The 20998-nt window shown below is 38.2% G+C and overlaps 2 protein-coding genes across 5 annotated transcripts in view; one reads left to right on the forward strand and one right to left on the reverse strand.

Annotated features, from left to right (window-relative positions):
* Positions 1–206: 206 nt before the first annotated feature.
* Positions 207–20998, reverse strand: part of PlexB (plexin B) — a 51351-nt gene continuing 30559 nt past the window's right edge. For all 4 annotated transcript variants that reach the window (XR_006246419.2, XR_011443571.1, XR_011443570.1 and 1 more), the window contains one exon: positions 207–416. The gene's annotated coding sequence lies outside the window, so the exon portion shown is untranslated. The remainder of the gene's footprint in view (positions 417–20998) is intronic.
* LOC108125502 (histone H2A-like) lies at positions 8317–8991 on the forward strand. The gene has a single exon (XM_017241721.3). The coding sequence runs from the start codon at positions 8626–8628 to the stop codon at positions 8989–8991; it is 366 nt and encodes a 121-aa protein (XP_017097210.2). The 5' UTR covers positions 8317–8625.

Consider the following 20998-nt stretch of genomic DNA (forward strand, 5'->3'; position numbering starts at 1 on the left):
CTGGAAACAATCCAAACCGAATAAAATTCCGACCAATCAAAATTATTAAATCAAAGTAAATTTCCGCTGCAAGCGTCGCTGTCACCGATTAAAGCTATAGTTATAAGAATATGGAAAAGTTAAAATCTTTTTGTCTCACTAAATAAACAAAATTAAAAAATTAAAATCTTAATTTGATTTTTTTTTATCGGAAATTAAACTACGAATTTGTACACATACAAACTAATCATAAAAATATATTTAAATTTTCTTACGTTTATAAATTTACATGAAAATCTTTATTTTTTTTTACTTATACTAAGATCCTATATTATCTTACAATTGAAGACACATATCTCTTTTCTTTAAGTCTATATGTTTTACGATTATAACCCGCACATCGTCCACATTAATTAATACTTTCCATAAGATGACATCTGAAAATAAAAATTTTGATAAGTTACAATGTAAAAAATTCATTTTGTTAGCATGTTCTATATATTAACAGCTGTAAAATAATTTAAAACAAGAAAGGAAAGCTAACTTCGGGCGAAGCCGAAGTTGATATACCCTTGCAGTTAAAACCGGATATATATCGCAAACATCGGATATAGTTGGCCGATCCTTATGAAATTTGGTAGGTTTGATCAACTGACCAAAAATAGAATCTGTATTAAATTCCAGCTTTCTATCTTCAAAAATGCGAAAGGTCATTTCATTTTCGGGGTCATTTCCGATCGTTCAGTTATATGGCAGCTATAGGATATAGTCGGCCGATCCTTATTAAATTATGGCCTTATGGCACGTCGTATTGTTTTGTCAAAAATAGCTCTCATGTCAAATTTGAACTCTCTAACTCTAAAAACACCGAAGTTATACCATTTCCGATCAATCAGTTATATGGCAGCTATAGGATATAGTCGACCGATCCCGGTCGTTCCGACTTATATACTGCGTGCAAAAGAAAGAAGCAGTGCTACAATTTCTGCAACCACAGGAACAACCACTGCAATTCGTCAACGACTACAGCGAGTACAAAAACAACAACTTTGGAATGTGCCAAAGCAGCCCTGGCCACAAAGAAATTAAACGCAAGCTTAGCCCTCAGAGTAATCCGGCAGGCAATAAAACATTAATTAACCGCATCCAGAAGATCGACGAAGAACCAGGCAGTTACAGTAGCAACAGATTTTCCCTACTGGCGGAGGTTGAGGGAAACCAAACAGCCCAAGACACCGCAGCTGAAATACCAAAATGTGGCGTTGTTCGGGAACGGTAACAACTTTCGTGTTGTCCCGCTTATCAAATCGATGAAACAAATGTGCAAACAAAGACTGAAGAGCACTTCCGAATCGTGTAAAAATAAGTTGACTATGCTAAAAAAAACTATTACACGTACCAGTTGAAAAGCAGCAAGGGCCTACAAGTTGTAGTAAAGGCAATCGAACCCGATGTTCCCGCCGCGGAAACAAAACCGCCCTTAAAGAAAAGGGCTTCGCCGCCAAGAATGTTATTAACATTCTAAATAAAGAAAAAAGGCCACAACTCCTCTTCAAGGTTGAGCTCGAGCCAGAAAGCAGAGGTTCTTCGCTGAAGAAGAACGAAGTCCACCCAATAGGAGAAATAGCAACTGAAGGTACTCAGTAGGGAAGCAGAGGCCAGACATAAATTGACTATGGAAATATCAAAATATCAAAATTTTGGCATCAAAACTTTTCCAAAAACTTGTTTCTGTACTGGTGCCACAAAAATGTTCGATTTGTGAGGGCGGGAGGGGTCGAGGCTAATTTTGGTCGTAGCCGAAGTTAATATACGCTTGAAGATAAGATCGGATATATATCGCAAAAATTGGGTTTAGTTAGCCGATCTTTATGAGAATTTTATTATTAAACCAACTTCTTAAAACACCAAATTGAAAAAAAAGTAATACCATATCTGGGTCATTTTTGAGCGTTCAGCTGTATGCATAGCTCGCATAGTAATTGTTAAACTTTTTTCCTTATGTTTTGTTTACGAGAACAACCAAAAAAATAAGCACATTCACTTTCTATCACCACTGGCATCACCGTGCATTCGACCGGTCGCCGGTCAATTCCGCTTACATTCGCTCTTGCTCTTTCGTGCTCTCGTGATTTCGTTTTTTCGGTCCCCCCGCTCCGTCAGCGCTGAGCCGCGGCACTAACCATACAGCATATAGACAACCCATTTCATACAACGAAAATGGACGCGAAAATTTCTTGCGACAGGCCCCAGCAGGCCCTAGAGCGAATTTCTTACGCTCTCTTACGCTCATCGTTCGTTCATCTTACGCTCAATTTCTCATTAAATGTTTTCTGTTTCTCAGTCTCTAAACGGAGCGCGATGAAGAAGGTTGGCCTGCGCTTCGGTTGATCTTCGTATGTATGCGTGTCACACATTCACATACATGGGTGTATGTGTGCGTGCGATTTCGTTTCGAAGCCAGCGCACAAAATTTTGATTTTCCTTACTTTTCAGGCTTGCTACCCTAACAAAATTCGGGTATTCGTATTTGATGAAATGACGAAAGAAATTATATTATTTTTTATATTATATTTTTTATTATTTCAGCATACATTTTTAATTTATTTAGGAATAAGATTAAGTGTTAGTAGTATAATGTTTTCTGTATATATATTTTTACGAATCATTAAAAATCAATATACTGAGAAAGTGTCAGAGTATATTTCAGTCGGAGTCACTTAAAGCGGCCACTTTAAAAGTTCCAAAATATATAAGGAAATTATTAAATTAACGACAATAATTTAATTAAATCTCACAATAACCCAAAATAATAACAAGTGCCTGAAAAATTGTAAACAAAAAAGGTAAACAAGTCCATCAGCTGTTTTCGTGTCTTCACCCTCCCCTAAAAATCATTCCATCGTTAGAGCCTCTTGATCGTACAAGCCTCTTGCAGAACAACAAAAACTTAAAAGCAATCGGCGCTTTAAGTGACTCCGACTGAAATATACTCTGTTAGTATAGTATACACTATAGTATATAGTATATAGTGTTAGTAGTATACACTTAATCTTATTCCTAAATAAATTAAAAATGTATGCTGAAATAATAAAAAATATAATATAAAATATAATATAATTTCTTTCGTCATTTCATCAAATACGAATACCCGAATTTTGTTAGGGTAGCAAGCCTGAAAAGTAAGGAAAATCAAAATTTTGTGCGCTGGCTTCGAAACGAAATCGCACGCACACATACACCCATGTATGTGAATGTGTGACACGCATACATACGAAGATCAACCGAAGCGCAGGCCAGTGTTGCCGTCAGCTCGTTACAGAAAAAGGCTAGATTGATTATAAAAAAAGGATAGAAAAGGACAAAAATTAAAAAAAAAAAAAAAAAAAAAAAGGACAAAAAACAAGACAAAATATTGTTTCCATAAATTTTATGTAATGTCACTCTTCATTGGTGGCCAAATCATTAAGAACATCGTCAATGTCATCATTGAAAGCTTCTAAGCTTTAATTTTCTGTAGATTGGTTGCTTCCAATCATTGTTGAATGTTGCTCTCGAATTTCAAATTCATGGGAACATACGCCTTTCCGGCGTAGCCCAAACCTAAAAAAGAAAAAAGCAATTTAAATAAATTTGTGAAACAAAAGAGTATTAAAATATTTATCTGATCGATAAAATCGCATGTAAAGTTTCGCATTTAAGATTACAACAGGGTTGCATTAATTATCAAGTGCTGCTATCGATATAAAAGTAATGTACATTTGGATTACTTTTCAGCACTTTACACCAAAATAAAAAGCAGATAAAAAGGCCAGGCCAAAATAAAAAAAAGACAGATAAAAGGCTAGGGGATGTTTTAAATATTTCCGGCTGACGCAGTTAAAAACCGGACAGATCTGTCCGGAAAAAAGGATAAAACGGCAACACTGGCGCAGGCCAACCTTCTTCATCGCGCTCCGTTTAGAGACTGAGAAACAGAAAACATTTAATGAGAGAATGAGCGTAAGATGAACGAACGATGAGCGTAAGAGAGCGTAAGAAATCCGCTCTGGGGCCTGCTGGGGCTTGTCGCAAGAAATTTTCGCGTCCATTTTCGTTGTATGAAATGGGTTGTCTATATGCTGTATGGTTAGTGGCCGCGGTCACCAATAACGCATCTCTAACTTATCATTATTGTCATCAATAACGTATTAAAACAAAATAAACATCATTTCATTTATTGAATTTTTGGTGTTATCATGTAAAAATGGACTAACTCTTTTTTCTAAGCAGCAGCTTATTACTGAAAATGCTCAGTAACTGAACACTGCACTTAGGGCAAAAAGGCCCAAAAACCGGCATTTTAAAATTTTTTTTGTACCTTATTATTAAATTGAAACATATGAAACATATTTTTAAAAAATTTTAGACTTCGTTAGTATTTTGTTATTTGTCCATATTTAAAGACTATGATCTGGTAATTTTAAAAAAAGATTTGGCGCGGAAGTTTAAGATTTTTTCTGTTAGGTTTATGTTTAAATTGTAAATTAAAAAAAAAACTTAAATGTGGATTTTAACCATCAAGGTATGTAAAATTAATTATTAGCCCTAAATGTTTATTACATGTGTTATATTATTTAATCGTACAATGTGTTTTTGGTATGTTTTTGGACTGCTGCCTATAAATGTATCTGTGGAGTGTAACTTGTGTGTCTAGGCCAGACTAGGCAATTTTGAAGCTGTTTGTTATTAACTAAACTGTTACCAATCAAATAATGGTTAACATTTTGGCCCGTTTTTGGCCGCTTTTCGGCAATACTCAAATGTTGCAGCAGTTACAGTTACAGAAAGAGACATCTCCGACCCTATAACGTGTATATATTCTTGATCAGGATCACCTTCTGAGTTGATATAAGTCCGTCTCCTGAGTCCGTTTGTCCGTCTGTCTGTCCGCGCAAAAAAATCTCGAAAAACGGTTTTTCTAAATAAATCAAGATTTACGAAATTTAATAACAACGGCCGACTATATCCTTTGGCTCTCAGTTATGTAATTTCAATGTCAATGTCAATGTAATTTAGTCCATGTTGTAGATTGTTTATTTTTCTTCATATAAGTCAAATAAGAATGAGCACTTTTATGCGCCTTTGAAGAAATTCATATTTTAAGGAGGCAACCTCAAAACCTTTAATGTTAATCTGTTAGCTGTGAGACTAGAGCAAACGCAATTTATAGAAATCAAAAGATTTTTTAAATTTAAAAAAAATACCATACCAAAATTGAAATATCTTGCTTAGATTTTGAATTAGCAAAATGTTACAAATTTTTCAAATTTTAAGTCTATTGACCATGTGAACTCAAAATCAGAATTTAAATATCTTGTTCCGTTCTTGAGATATTATTTCTGAACAGAAAAAGTGGTCAAATTTCCTATAATGCAGTCTCCTATAATGCAAAGTTTCCTATTCGCCTACACCAATACAATCACATGTGAGACTTGTACGAATACGCATATTTCTGCCATATGCACAAGTCGTTTAAACTGTGGGTAAGCGAGGTCAGGTCTCGGCCGCACATGATTTTGAGCACATGTGATAGGATTTTCAAGTGTAAAAAACAGGCGCAGTCTTATTTAAAACAAGAAATTAAGTCTTAAACCTTAAATGAAACAAATTTATTACAATAACAAGAAAGGGAAGCTACCCTTGCGGTTAAAACCGGATATATATCGAAAACATCGGATAAAGTTGGTCGATCCTTATGAGAATATGATAATATAATCCAATTTATTATAATAAAAAATCTAAAAAAAAGTCCTAAACTTCTTTCTTCAAAAATACCAAAGTTAATATTTCTACTAAAAACCATTTCCGATCGCTCAGTTATATGGGACCTATTAGATATAGTCGACTGATCGTTATGAAATTTGGTAGATCGGATTAACTGACAAAAATATAATCTGTACCAAGTTCCAGGTTACTATCTTCAAAAACACGAAAGTTGGGTCATTTCCGATCGTTCAGTTATATGGCAGCTATAAGATAAAGTCGGCCGATCGTTATGAAATTTGGTAGGTCGTATTATTTTACCGTCGTTAAGTTATACCATTTCCGATCAATCAGTTATATGGCAGCTATAGGATATAGTCGGCCGACCCGGGCCGTTCCGACTTATATACTGCAAAAGAATGAAGGGATGTGTGCAAAGTTTCAAGCTTTAAAACTGAGAGACTAGTTTGCGTAGAAACAGACAGACGGACAGACTGACATGCTCATATCAACTCCGGAGGTGATCCTGATCAAGAATATATATACTTTATAGGGTCGGAGATGTCTCCTTCACTGCGTTGCACACTTTTGGACAAAATTATAATACCCTCTGCAAGGGTATAAAAACTATATATGGGCATTTCCTGGGGTCGCGAACGTACGTTCATACGCATTTAGTGCCAAAAAATTAAAGAAAAAAACATTTTCTGATACTTTTTTATTTGTTTCCGATAGCATTTGGTGAGTTCTTTTCTTAGTGTAAATTATGATTCTAATGGATTTTTCATTTTCATAATATTGGCAAAAAACATGAGGTCGCGAACGTACGCAAAATGGAAGTCGGTTTTGGCTTGCTCTAGCAAAATCAATAAATCTGCGAATTGGAATGGAATATTTTAATGCAATAACTTTACTTTTAAAATAGAGGCATGAAGCTTTCTATCGAGTCTATTCCCAATTAAATATCTCCATTAGTTTTTTTTAAATTAAATTAAGTACGGTTCGCGAACGTACGGGTAGGGGTATTTTTCCCAATACAAAATTTTTGTTTTTTTTTTTTTAAATTTTTTTTTTATAAATAAATTTATATTTTCTTAAAAAATCATTTTTCACCAAAATTTTTTTTCACCAAAAAAATTGAGAAATTGGATCAATTGTCAGTTTAAGTTTAACTACCGAACTGAGCGGACGTGCTTTGTCCGAGCTCCGGGAAAACTGCACCATAATACAGCTAATCAAAAAACTAGGGTAACCCAATATAAGCGAAAAGACGCTGAACTATAATTTACTAAAAGCGACAGACAAGCTTTTTATAACAGTTGTGATGTGCTAAACCAAAACTAGTGCATTGTTCAAAAAAAAAAATAAGAGCCACGCAATGAGCTCATTGAGCAACGATCAAAAGAACGAGCGTAGAAGTTCAGTAAACCAAAGAAACGGCTTCTACTCTTACTTTTCAACCCGCGATACTGAAGTGGAAAAATCGGCGATTATAAGCAACCCGGCTTTACTGACCATTGAAACACAAAGGGCACGGTCTTGCTCACCCGCTCTGCTCACTCCGACTCCCGCGTCATGGAGTTCGCAGTGTAAAACCCCCCCTCCAATATCGGAAACAAATTTCGCACCAACAACTAGCAGCGCTACAACTTCTGCAACAACAGCGAAAACCTCTGCAACTCAAAGTACCGCGACGTCAACGACTACCGCGAGTACAAAAACAAAAACTTCGGAAAGTGCCAAAGCGGCAACGGCCAAACAGACTGGAATGGACCGCTACATCCAAATAAAGCGCGAGCTTAGCCCGCAGAGTAATCCGGCAGGCAATAAAACAAAAATTAACCGTGTCCTGAATATCGATAAAGAACCAGGCAGATCCACTACTAACAGATTTGCCCTACTACCGGAGATTGAGGAAAACCAACCAGCCCAAGACACCGCAAATAAACCCAAGCCCCCTCCAATCTATATTAGGGAAAAAAGCTCGAGTGCCCTGGTCAACAAAATTGCGTCGTTGATCGGGAACGGTGACAACTTCCATATTGTTCCGCTTATCAAAGGGAACATCCATGAAACAAAGGTGCAAATCAAGACTGAAGAGCACTTCCGAATCGTGTCCAAATATCTGGACACTGTACAGAAAAACTATTACACGTACCAGCTAAAAAGCAGTAAGGGCCTACAAGTGGTAGTAAAGGGAATAGAACCTGATGTTACCGTCGCGGAAATAAAAACCGCCCTTAAAGTAAAGGGCTTCGCCGCCAAGAATGTTATTAACATTCTAAATAAAGATAAAAAGCCACAACCCCTCTTCAAGGTCGAGCTCGAGCCAGAAAGCAGGTCGCTGAAGAAGAACGAAGTCCACCCAATCTACAACCTGCAATATCTTTTGCATCGGAAAATCACTGTTGAAGAGTCACACTGTTGAAGAGAACGCAACGGTCCAGTGCAATGCACTAACTGTCAAGAGTATGGACACACAAGGTCTTACTGCACACTTCGGGCTGTCTGTGTAGTCTGCGGGGACGCCCACAAGTCCGCTTGCTGCACTACAAACAAGGACAGTACCGTGAAGAAATGTGGAAACTGCGGAGGCAGCCATACAGCAAACTATAGAGGATGTATGGTGTATAGAGTTAAAGAGTCGCATGCGTCAAGCGACTGCAACCAAAATCCACAGATTGCGTACATTGCGTCAAAAACTACGCCAGACGTCTTCTTCGCAGAAGCTGCGAGATCCTCATTCGGTCCACTAAACACCACCAACGGCTTCTCCTACGCCGATGCTCTACGATCTGGAAGGGAAATTCCAATTCAGCTTAACTCACAAAGCGCTCAACAGGCCCCAGAATAGCCAGAATAGATTCGTGTGTGAAGTGAATGAACGTGAAGTAAAAAAATATGTCTGGCCGTGGCAAGGGTGGAAAAGTGAAGGGAAAGGCAAAGTCCCGATCGAATCGTGCTGGTCTTCAGTTTCCCGTTGGACGTATTCACCGTCGGCTCCGCAAAGGCAACTATGCTGAACGCGTTGGTGCCGGCGCTCCTGTTTATCTGGCTGCCGTTATGGAATACCTGGCAGCTGAAGTTCTTGAGTTAGCTGGCAATGCGGCCCGTGACAACAAGAAGACTAGGATCATTCCCCGTCATCTGCAGTTGGCCATTCGCAATGACGAGGAGTTGAACAAGCTGCTCTCTGGTGTCACCATTGCTCAGGGTGGCGTTCTGCCCAACATCCAGGCTGTCCTGTTGCCAAAGAAGACCTGTTGATAGGTTGGAAAGTGCGGGTCGAAGAAAGCGGTCGTGCCGCGCGGGCGCTCCCGAGTGACGCGGCCAAACACTGCAGAATCTAAAAAAGGATCGGGTAATGGGTGACCGGACAGCTGGGGACGGACTCACCTACCGAGCGAACCACAACACTCCCTGGATAGGTCAATAGATGGCCTCCGCGAAGATAAGGATGAGCCGCCAACCGCCGAGATAAGAGGCGCGAGGAGAGCTTTCTCTTCTAGGAACTCTCTTCGCGACACCTTTCTCCTGAGTTGACCGAGCTAAGCAAACGTGGCTGCCCCCACCAGAATTGCGCAGGTCATGGCAGCTGATCGTAACCAGCTGGTGGGCAGTGTTGGGAAACGCCCTAACATTGCCTGCCGGTAGAGGGCGCTATCGCTCCCATCGCTCCCGCCAGGAGGAAATTCCAGGCGCACCGATGGAAGGCAGTGCTGAAACCCCCCAACCGCAGGATGCATTAGCCATGCTCTATGCACTTTCCTCATGCGCCACCCTCCCCCTCCCCCTCCAAATAGGCTGGCAGCCTGCCGGCAAGAAACGAAGAATGCCTTACGGAGTTGGGCACGATAGTGAACGAGCTGTTATCGTGGGTCACGGAAAAAAATAAGAGACATATTTCCGCGATGCAAAGGAGCCTGATAACCAGACTGAAGGACATCCACTCCATTATGGTCGGTAGTGCTCCGGAGGAGCACGCACAACCGGTCATCACGCCCAAGCTAGTGTGCCCCAGATGCGAGAGAGCCGGCATCGATACCGTGGAGAAGGAGCAGCAGACACTTCCGACGGAGGTCTGGACCCAGGACCAGGCTGTGCAGACCGGCAGCATCCCGAACAGCACGGGCCCCTGGAGTGCACACCGAAAAACTACTGCGAGGGACGCGGGAGTCAAAGAAGCAAAGGCCAACACAGCGGCAAGGCTTAAACCAGCAGATGCAAACCCTGCTGCCGGCAAAGGAAGCGGCGCCGAAACAAGCATGAGAAGGACTGAATGGACGAAGGCCAAGCCTAGAAATCCCGAGCGGAGAGCAGGTCCAAGCAGCAGGTCTGTCGTACAGCCAGATCCTAAGCATGGTAACGCGCAGGGAGGACGGGAAGCTGGACGACCTTGGCCCATGCGTCAAAAAAGTGAGGAAGACAGCCAAGGGAGGGCTGCTTATGGAATTGGCGAGGAAGAAGGATAACCCCACAGAGGCCCTTAAAGGCTGCATCGAGGAGGTCCTAGGGATCACAATTCTTAACCGAAAACCATATTGACGTTATGCTATACAACTATGCAAATACAACTTTCATATAAGAGGCTATACAATCTACCGCACAGATCATCCAGGGGAAAGCCCACGGCGGAACTGGAGTTCTAATCAGAGAACGCATTAAACACCATTTTCACAAAAGGTTTGCAACAAACTTCTTGCATGCCACATCAATACAAATTCAGTCAAGCAACGGAATCCTTTCAATCGCTGCCGTTTACTGCCCTCCTTGTTTCTCAATCTCGAAAGGACAATTTATGGACTTCTACAATTCACTTGGGGATCGTTTTATAGCCGCAGGAGACTACAACGCCAAACATACGCACTGGGGATCACGTCTAGTGACTCCCAAAGGAAGGCAACTGTACAATGCAATCATAAATTTGAAAAAAACGCTGGACTACGTTTCCCCTGGAAGTCCCACATACTAGCCAACAGACTCACGAAAGCTCCCAGACCTTATTGATTTTGCAGTGACAAAAAACATTCCTCGCAATCTAATAAGTGCCAAAGCAGTCTCGGACTTATCATCAGACCACTCGCCTGTGCTTCTAACGCTTCTTCAAAGCCCAGAAATAACCGAACACCCCTTCAGCCTGACGACGCCAAAAACGAACTGGCTAAAATATAAAAAGTACGTGAGTGCCCACATAGAACTCGCCTGGGAATTTAACATGGAATCGGACATCGACTACACTACGAGCGCCCTGGAAGAAGTACTCGTTGCGGCAGCTAAAATCTCTACTCCTCATAGGAAAGATGTAGACCAAAACAAACACTTCAAATCTAATCAGCAAATCGAACAGCTTGTGCGAAAAAAGAGGCGCACGCGTCGTGATTGGCAAAACAGCAGATCACCAGCTTCAAAACAACGCCTTAAGGAAGCAACCCGATCACTCAACCAGGCTCTTTACCAACAGGAAGAAAATGCACAGCTGAGGTACATCCAGAATCTCTCGCCAACAAGCACAAAGTACCCCCCGTGGAGGGCCCACCCAATTATTAGCGCCCCAATTCAAACAACCATCCCGATAAGAAACTCTTCGGGATGCTGGGCTCGCAGCGACGAAGACCGAGCTGAAACATTCGCCACACATCTCCAAAGTGTCTTCCAGCCAAACCCAGCCTCAAATTCATTCCTCCTGCCAGTAATTCAGCCAGATTCCTTCCCTCAGCCAGCCGCACCTTCATTCCGGCCGAACGAAATCGAAAAAGTCATAAGAGGGCTAAAACCAAAAAATGCTCCCGGTGGTGACCTATTGACCCCAAAGATGCTGATCGAACTTCCAAAATGCGCTAAGGTCGTCTGCAAACTATTTCACGGAATCATTAATTTTGGCTATTTCCCAAAAAAGTGGAAGAAATCCATCATTATAATGATACCGAAGCCTGGAAAAGACCACACAATTCTGTCATCATACAGACCAATAAGCCTTCTATCTTGTTTGTCTAAATTGTTTGAAAAATGCTTGTTAACTCGCATAATACCACATCTGGAAGATTGCAATATTATCCCGGCACACCAATCTTCTTTCGAAGAAACCATGGAACCATCGAACAAGTGAACAGATTAACATCCAAAATACGCTCAGCCTTCGAACAGCGAGAATACTGCAGCGATATTTTCCTCGACGTATCTCAAGCTTTCGACCGAGTTTGGCTCATCGGACTCATGCACAAAATTAAAACGTATTTGCCAACATACACCCACAAGCTACTGGAATCATACCTCTTCAATAGGGTATTCTCAGTGAGATGCAACGCAGCTACTTCGGGTGACTACACCATCGAAGCTGGAGTTCCACAAGGAAGCGCACTTGGCCCGTGTCTATATGTTTTGTATACTGCGGATATTCCTACGAGCGCACAACTAACAACCTCAACGTTCGCCGACGATACCGCTATCCTTAGTCGCTCCAGATGCCCAACGCAGGCAAAAACCCAACTGGCTAATCATCTCACAATAGTGGAAAGGTGGCTGTCCGACTGGCGATAAAATAAACGAACAAAAGTGTAAATATATAACGTTTACTCTTAATAGACAAACATGCCCTCATGCTTTTATTAAACGGTATGCAGATCCCTCAAGCTAACGACGTAACGTACCTTGGCGTTCACCTTGATAGACGACTTACCTGGCGCAAGCACATCGAATGCAAAAAGATGCACCTAAAACTGAAAGCCAGCAGCCTCCACTGGATCATAAACTCACGATCGCCACTGTGCCTGGACTACAAGTTACTACCGTACAATTCAGTCCTAAAGCTAATCTGGACGTATGGCTCCCAACTGTGGGGGAACGCGAGCCGCAGCAACATAGACATCATACAGCGCGCACAATCAAAAATCTTGAGAACTATCACAGGGGCACCTTGGTATGTTCTCAACGATAACATCCACCGGGATCTGGGCATCCTCGCAGTGAAAGACGAAATCCAGAAGCAAAAAGAGTCATACAAAGAAAAACTGTCTTCGGCACCCAAATTTTCTCGCTCGGAGATTGACTCGGGTTTCTAGCGTATCCCGCCTTAGACGCAACGACCTCCCAACCCAGCAATCGATTTTTAGGGCCGTATAACTCCTTTTTAGTCAGTATGACTGTTAGTTAAGTTAAAAATATAAGATTTGATACACCTCTTGTTAGTCTCGCAAAGAGAAGATTCAAGAAATAAAAGCAACGTTAAAAATAAAAAAAAAAAAAAAAAAATTAAAAAAATATATATAGACAAACAGCGTTACCTCTGGTAATGGCAAAAACATGGTGAAAGTCGTTTAAGAGCTAAATAGAGACAAAGAGAAGTCCGTTTTTGAAGACGATACAGAAGGAGAAAACCTTATGGGAACGCTTGATGACCTGAACTTGGCTAGTATTCATCATTCATAAGCTCAACGAGATTAGTGAACAAATTAGTAAGTGCCGCAAATTATGCAAAACGTTTCGCACTGAAACTTATAGGTAAGTTACTTATCAGCCACATATATGGATCCTCAAGTGAACTGTATTTTATCGGATCATCAAAATTTTAAAAAAAATTGCTTTTTACCTGTTTGAGCTTAAAAACGTAAGAGTATGAAGTGAGGCCTTGTTTTATAAATGTTATAGATGCTTTTAGATAGGTTTTTTGCTAATGTGCTAAAAGGTGTGAGTGTGCCGTCACTCACTTACAACTGTTTTAAATTATTATCGAAAATAATACATTATATACATTATTTTTTCTATGATTATAGGTCCACTTCGCAAAAACTGTTGCACTTCAACCAATGTTTAACGTTGAACTGCCTACGGAGTCCTTATTCTCATCCTCACCATTTTAGTGCAGATCGCTTTTTGCAGCCTTTTTGGATGACGTGCAAACTGTCTCTGAACGCAAAGAGCCTGTTGCTGACAAACTTGACCAAATATACACCGAAGTGGAGAACTTTGACAAAATGTATCGTCGTTTACCATTAAACGACAATATGCTACATTTTTACACCAACGTAAGGCTAAAATCGCCAAACTTGAGTGCGCTTGCACATGTAGTCTTGGCTACCCCGGCTACACAAATTTCTGTTGAAGGATCATTTTCAGCTTTGCAATTTATTGTAAGTGAACGACGGAGTTGAATATATATCCCAAACTTTAACGCTTTATTAGTTGTTAAGCTGAACTCTCAATAAATATAAAAAATAAACAAGAAAGGAAAGCTAACTTCGGGCGTAGCCGAAGTTTATATACCCTTGCAGTTAAAACCGGATGTATATCGCGAAACATCGGATATAGTTGGCGGATCCTTATGAGCATATGATAATATAACCCAATTTATTATAATATAAAATTTAAAAAAAAGTCCCAAACTTTTATCTTCAAATATACCTAAGTTGGTATTTCTACCAAAAACCATTTCCGATCGTTCATATGACAGCTATAGGATATAGTCAGCCGGTCGTTATTAAATTTGGTAGGTCGGACTAACTGACCAAAAACATAATCTGTATTAAGTTCCAGCTTTCTATCTTCAAAAACACAAAAGTTGGGTCAATTCCGATCGTTCAGTTATATGGCAGCTATAGGATATAGTCGGCCGATCCTTATGAAATTTGGCATGTCGTAATGTTTTGCCAAAAATAGCTCTCGTGTCAAATTTGAACTCTCTAACTTTAAAAACGTCAAAGTTATACCATTTCCGATCAATCAGTTATATGGCAGCTATAGGATATAGTCGGCCGATCCCGGCCGTTCCGACTTATATACTGCGTGCAAAGAGAAGAAGGGTGTATGCAAAGTTTCAAGTTGATAGCTTCAAAACTGAGAGACTAGTTCGCGTAGAAATAGACAGAACAGAATATATATACTTCATAGGGTCGGAGATACCTCCTTCACTGTGTTGCACACTTTTGGCCAAAATTATAATACCCTCTGTAAGGGTATAATGATAAAAATACCATTATAGATGACTGCAAAGAAATCGTAGTGGGTTTTTTATTAGATGAGGTTTCCAATAAAAATGATGGCAATGTCCAAAATTGTCATGATGATGCATTTATTGATTTCATCGAAGTCCAAAAAGTTACAACCACAAAAGTTCATAGACAAGGAAATAAACGGTTTATGTAACACAAGTTTCAGATATAATGTAGTTTTGATTGCCTTAGTTGGTGGACCGACCACAAAAAAATGTTCCCCCTTTTATTTAAGACTAGTTGTAAGATTTTTTGTATACCAGCAACTAGCGCGGCTTCTGAGAGAGCGTTTTCTGATGCCAGATGCCTTAATTAGAAAAAAAAAAAACCGCTGCAAAAAAAACATGAAAAATATGTCCTTTAAGGACATTCGATACATCATTTGAAAGGTACTGCGCCACAGATCATAAAACCCGTTTTTTTAATAGTCCACTGGGTTCAGAAGTTATTCGCATTCAATTATTATTTTCAATTTTTATAAAAAAAATTGAAATATAACTCTTATTTTCAATTTTTATAATAATAATTAAGAATAAGAATTATTTTTCAATTTTTATGAAATAAATAAAAATAAAAATTATGATTCAATTTTTATTATAAAAATTGAAAATAAGAGATATATTTTAATTTTAACAATAAAAATCGAAATAAAAGTTTATTGTGTTTCCGGATTCACCGTTAAAAAATGGTATACGTGCCCATATCCCACTCCCCGCAAATGCTTTTTTGTGGTTCAATTTTTTTGAACTCATAAGTCTTATTTGCAGTCCCTGTTACTAATACTTATGCATTAAAATCATATCAATGTATTGAGTGAATCCAGCTATTATATATAACATAATAACATCGTTTTGTAAAGTGTGCAGATGAGCACCTAACGGCGGAATGTAAAAAGAACGCTGTAATATGCTCATATATGCTTTATTAATATCATATGTATATACATATATCGACCACCCACTGTACCAAGAGTACTTAAAGGGTACACACTGTAACACTTTGTCGCAGTGTTTATGTTATCCAAGGTCTCGGTCATAAACCTAAGTGCACCGAAATATGAATCGCCCGCTGTGCCTTTGCTGTACGCCGAAAATTGCATATGTCCGCATATACGTAACACGAGTGGACCTTTTTTCCCCATGCACTGCGTTGCATATTTTTTTTGTATTGCACTGCGATGCATATTTTTTTTTGTAGTATAAAAAAAAATCCTTTGTAAAATTGAGCGACATTAAAGTTGCCCGATTAGCGTGTGGCCTGAAAACCATACAAAAAATAGGCAGGTTTTTTTGTAAAAAGGCAGTAAATAATGTAAATAGGCAGGTTTAAAAAAAAAAAAAAGTACAAATAAAAAAAAAATAAAACACAATATACACATATCCAAATAAGGCAAGTCTTTAAATTAAATCATAAAATTTACACAAAAAATTATATACCAATTCTAGAGAAAATACCCAAAATGGGTTTAGTAGATGTAAAACAAGTGGACTCCACAGCAAATGTAATAAACAAAATTGAGTCCAGCACTATGAACACAGAATTGACAAATATCCTATTATCAATTATTGTATTCATTTTGATCGCATTCATTTTGTATAAAGCATACATTTTTCATAATAAATGTATAGCAAAAAGAGCGATTAATAAAAGCCAGGCTATCGATCTGGACAAAATAAAAAAAAAAAATAAAGAAAAAAAAAAAAAAAATTAATTTTGAGACATATATATAAATATAAAAAAAAAATATAAAAAAACACCTATGATATATACACAAAAAAAAAAAACGATTCCATATGAATAATCTTATCTTTATGTACAATGAAAATAAAATATAAAAAATAAATAAAATGAAGTTTAAAAGAAAATAATTCCAGTATGAGTACACAAAGGGCCATTGACAAAACATACGAAAAGGACCCCTATTTCCAAGAAAGGATCAAGCAGTTAGTATCAACAACCCCAGTTAGTGTGTATGAGCTAGAAATACTTTATATAGAAACATTTAACTGCCACGTTTCACCATTGTTTCACTGCACCGCAACCCAAAAAGGAAAAGTATTAACAACAAATCCGGGTGTGCTTGTGAAATCAAGAATAGACGAGCATCTACTTTTAGGTAGAACGATTGTTATGATGGTTTCTAAGAGATAATCCATACCCTTAATATAATGGAATGGAATGAATTATCGAAAGAACTATCAAGCATTAAAGCAGAATTCGACAAATTTCATAAGTCACTCACACAGAATAGACCGATACAAAAAACAACGGTCAATAAACACGTAGAAATATTAGTTAAATGCTTTAATGAAGCTCGAATATTAATATATGAACACAGAGAAAAGTTAAATCCGGATCACTGGTCTCGAGTATCAAAGTTTTTGATCAGACTAAGATCTAATCTAACATCTGTTAAAGAAAGGTTCAAGCTAGATATTTCAATACCTACCATTCTCAATACTTCAATAACAATTAAAGCTGGTGACGAACCAGAATCAAAAGAAGAAATTGACCAACAAGAAATAGAAGAAAGCGATATTAACAACCTTACGGTTCCGGCAGTTCTTATTCAATCTGAATTATCAGACCAGGACTTGTCCGACTCTGAATTTAACGACAGCATTGTAGAATTAAAACCAACCGCAATGGCTGACGAGAGCATTGACCAAAGGGCATACATTAGAGAAATATCGAATGCCATTCCGGAATTTAACGGGCAAAGGTTACACCTTCAAAGATTTATAACAGCTTTGAGGTTAGTTAACCTAACGAAAGGCACATTCGAGAATTTGGCTGTAGAAGTAATTAAATCCAAAATAATTGGATCAACTTTATACAGAGTCCAAAATGAAGGAACTATAGAAGCAATAATCAGAAAACTACAAGACACTATAGTCGGAGAAACCTCTGACATAATTAAAGCCAAAATGGCAAAAACAACCCAGAAAGGCAAAACCGCGGAAAAATTCACGACGGAAAAAGACAACTTAGGGAAGCTCCTAGAAGCTTCGTACATTGACGAAGGCCTATCGGCCGAACACGCTGACAAATTCAGTACCAAGGAGGCCATAACCACAATGGTTAAAAACTGTGAGCATGGCCGCCTCAAAACAATATTGGAAGCCGTCACAAGGTACATACAATGCAGTACTGAAATGACAGGTAATGCCAATTCAATATTATACACCCAACGAGGAAATAATTATCGCGGTAATAATTTCAGAAACAATTATCGCGGTAGGGGTAATAATCGAGGTAATTATAATACTACAATATATTACCAAAATAACGGTTATAATCAAAACAATAGCTACTACAGAAATAACGGTAACCAGAATAACAGTTATTACACAAACAACAACCGCGACGGAAATAACCGTGGTGGAAACAACCGCGGCGGAAATAGCCGTGGGGGAAACAACAATAATCACCATAATAATAATAACAACCGAAATAACAATATAAGAATAGCCCAAACGAATTCGGAAAACTCCCAAACACCTTTAGATACACGTCAGTAAAAAACAACAAGATTCACACTATAAATCTCAGTCAAAGTACATTCGTTAGTTTCATAAACGCAGCAACAGGAAAAGAATTAGTTTTTCTACTAGATACAGGTGCAGAAATTTCCATATTAAAGGAAAATTCTGATAATTTTCAAAACATTCAAGATAATCATATCATAAACATACAGGGTATAAGCCAAGAGGTTACCAAATCAAAAGGCATAACTTCTATTGAAATTCAGACTTCTAAGTACATCATCCCACATGATTTCCATATAGTAAATGTGCAATTCGCTATTCCTTGTGATGGGATACTGGGAATAGATTTTATCAAAAGGTAAAATTGTCAATTAGGCTTCAAGCCTTCTGAAGACTGGCTTGTAATTAGACCAAATAATCTCAAATATCCAATTTATGTTCCGATAACATACAGTTCTGGCAACAACTCCCTAATTCTGCCAGCAAGATCCCAAGTCATCCGAAAAGTTAAGATAAATTCCGAAGAAAATAGTGTATTGATTCCGAATCAAGAGATTCATAAAGGTATCTATATAACAAATACCATAGCAACAGTCCAGAATGCATATGTGAGACTACTAAATACCACAAATATTGATCAGGTAGTTAATATTAAAAATATTCATCATGAACCACTTTCAAACTACGATGTAGTAAAAACAGACCCCGAAAACCGTAAAAAAACTGTATTATCCCAACTTACAAAAAACTTCCCACCTCAATTCAATGACCAACTTACAAAATTATGCACCCAGTATAGTGATGTATTCGGACTAGAAACCGAAGCGATCACTACAAATAATTTCTATAAACAAAAACTGAGATTAAGTGATGATGAACCCGTATATACAAAAAATTACAGAAACCCTCATAGTCAACAAGACGAAATTCAAAAACAAGTCCAAAAACTCATTAATGATAAAATAGTAGAACCCTCTGTATCACCTTATAATAGCCCACTTCTGCTAGTACCGAAAAAGTCACTCCCAAATGCAGAAAATAAAAAATGGCGATTAGTAATAGATTATCGTCAAATTAATAAAAAACTCTTATCTGATAAATTTCCACTCCCTAGAATCGATGACATTTTAGATCAACTAGGTAGAGCAAAGTATTTCTCATGTCTCGATTTAATGTCCGGTTTTCACCAAATTGAACTCGAAAAAAATTCACGAGATATAACATCCTTTTCAACGAACAATGGTTCATATCGTTTCACGCGATTACCATTCGGTTTAAAAATAGCGCCAAACTCCTTTCAAAGAATGATGACTATAGCTTTCTCTGGATTGGAGCCTTCCCAAGCATTTCTTTACATGACTTAATAGTCATAGGTTGCTCCGAAAACCACATGCTCAAGAACCTAACTGATGTTTTTGAGAAATGTAGGAAACACAACCTAAAGTTACATCCCGAAAATGTTCATTTTTCATGCATAAAGTCACCTTCCTAGGACATAAATGCACAAATAAAGGAATCTTGCCCGACGACAAAAAATACGACGTCATTCAAAATTACCCAGTCCCACATGATGTGGACAGCGCTAGAAGATTCGTTGCATTTTGCAATTATTACAGACGTTTCATAACGAATTTTGCAGAATACTCCCGTCACATAACAAGATTATGTAGGAAAAATGTAAAATTCGAATGGACAACAGAATGTCAAAACGCTTTCGAACATCTAAAATCAGCATTAATAAACCTAACTCTGTTGAAATACCCAGATTTTAGCAAAGAATTTCGCATAATTACAGATGCTAGCAAATACGCTTGTGGAGCAGTACTAACTCAGAATAAAAATGGATTACAGCTCCCAGTTGCATACGCATCAAGGATCCTTTACGAAAGGTGAAAGCAACAAGAGCACTACAGAACAAGAATTAGCAGCTATTCATTGGGCAATAACATACTTCAGACCATATATATATGGTAGACACTTCACTGTCAAAACAGACCACAGAGCACTTACCTATTTATTTTCAATGATAAATCCCAGTTCCAAACTAACACGAATGAGACTTGAATTAGAGGAATATAATTTTACAGTAGAGTATCTAAAGAGTAAAGATAATTATGTAGCCGATGCGCTGTCTAGAATAACAATCAACGACTTGAAAAACATACATTTAAACATTAAAATTCTGAAAGTCACTACCAGAAACCAAAGTAAACAAAAATCCTGCGCAGGAAAAGAAAAAATAAAATTGCATAAGCAATCCATAGAAAATGCTTCAAAGCCCAACGTATATGAAGTCATTAATAATGATGAAGTATGTAAAGTAGTGACCTTGCATGTAAATGACAATATGTGTTTATTTAAGCACGGAAGGAAAATTACAGCAAGATATAATGTTAGCGATTTGTATACTAATGGAACCCTTGACTTAGGTCAATTCTTTCAAAGGCTTCAAAAGCAAGCCGGTATGCACAAAATCAGCCAACTTAAAGTGGCACCGTGGGAAAATATCTTTGAGCATGTTTCAATTGATAATTTTAAAAATATGGGCAATTATATATTGAAATCATTAAGAGTAGTGCTACTCAACCCGGTGACCGTAATACAAAATAATAAAGATAAAGAAGCTATATTGTCTACATTTCACGATGATCCAATACAAGGAGGTCATACAGACATTACAAAAACCTTGGCCAAGGTCCAGAGGCACTATTACTGGAAAAATATGTCCAAAGACATAAAAGAGTACATAAAGAAATTTCCTAAATGCCAAAAGTCAAAAACAACTAAACACACTAAGACCCC

The sequence above is a fragment of the Drosophila bipectinata genome, chromosome 4, assembly GCF_030179905.1.
Source record: "Drosophila bipectinata strain 14024-0381.07 chromosome 4, DbipHiC1v2, whole genome shotgun sequence".
Classification (NCBI taxonomy): Eukaryota; Metazoa; Arthropoda; class Insecta; order Diptera; family Drosophilidae; genus Drosophila; species Drosophila bipectinata.

What these genes read in the sequence shown, in the direction of transcription:
- LOC108125502 (XM_017241721.3), top strand. Translation starts at nt 8,626, where the DNA reads ATGTCTGGCCGTGGCAAGGGTGGAAAAGTGAAGGGAAAGGCAAAGTCC.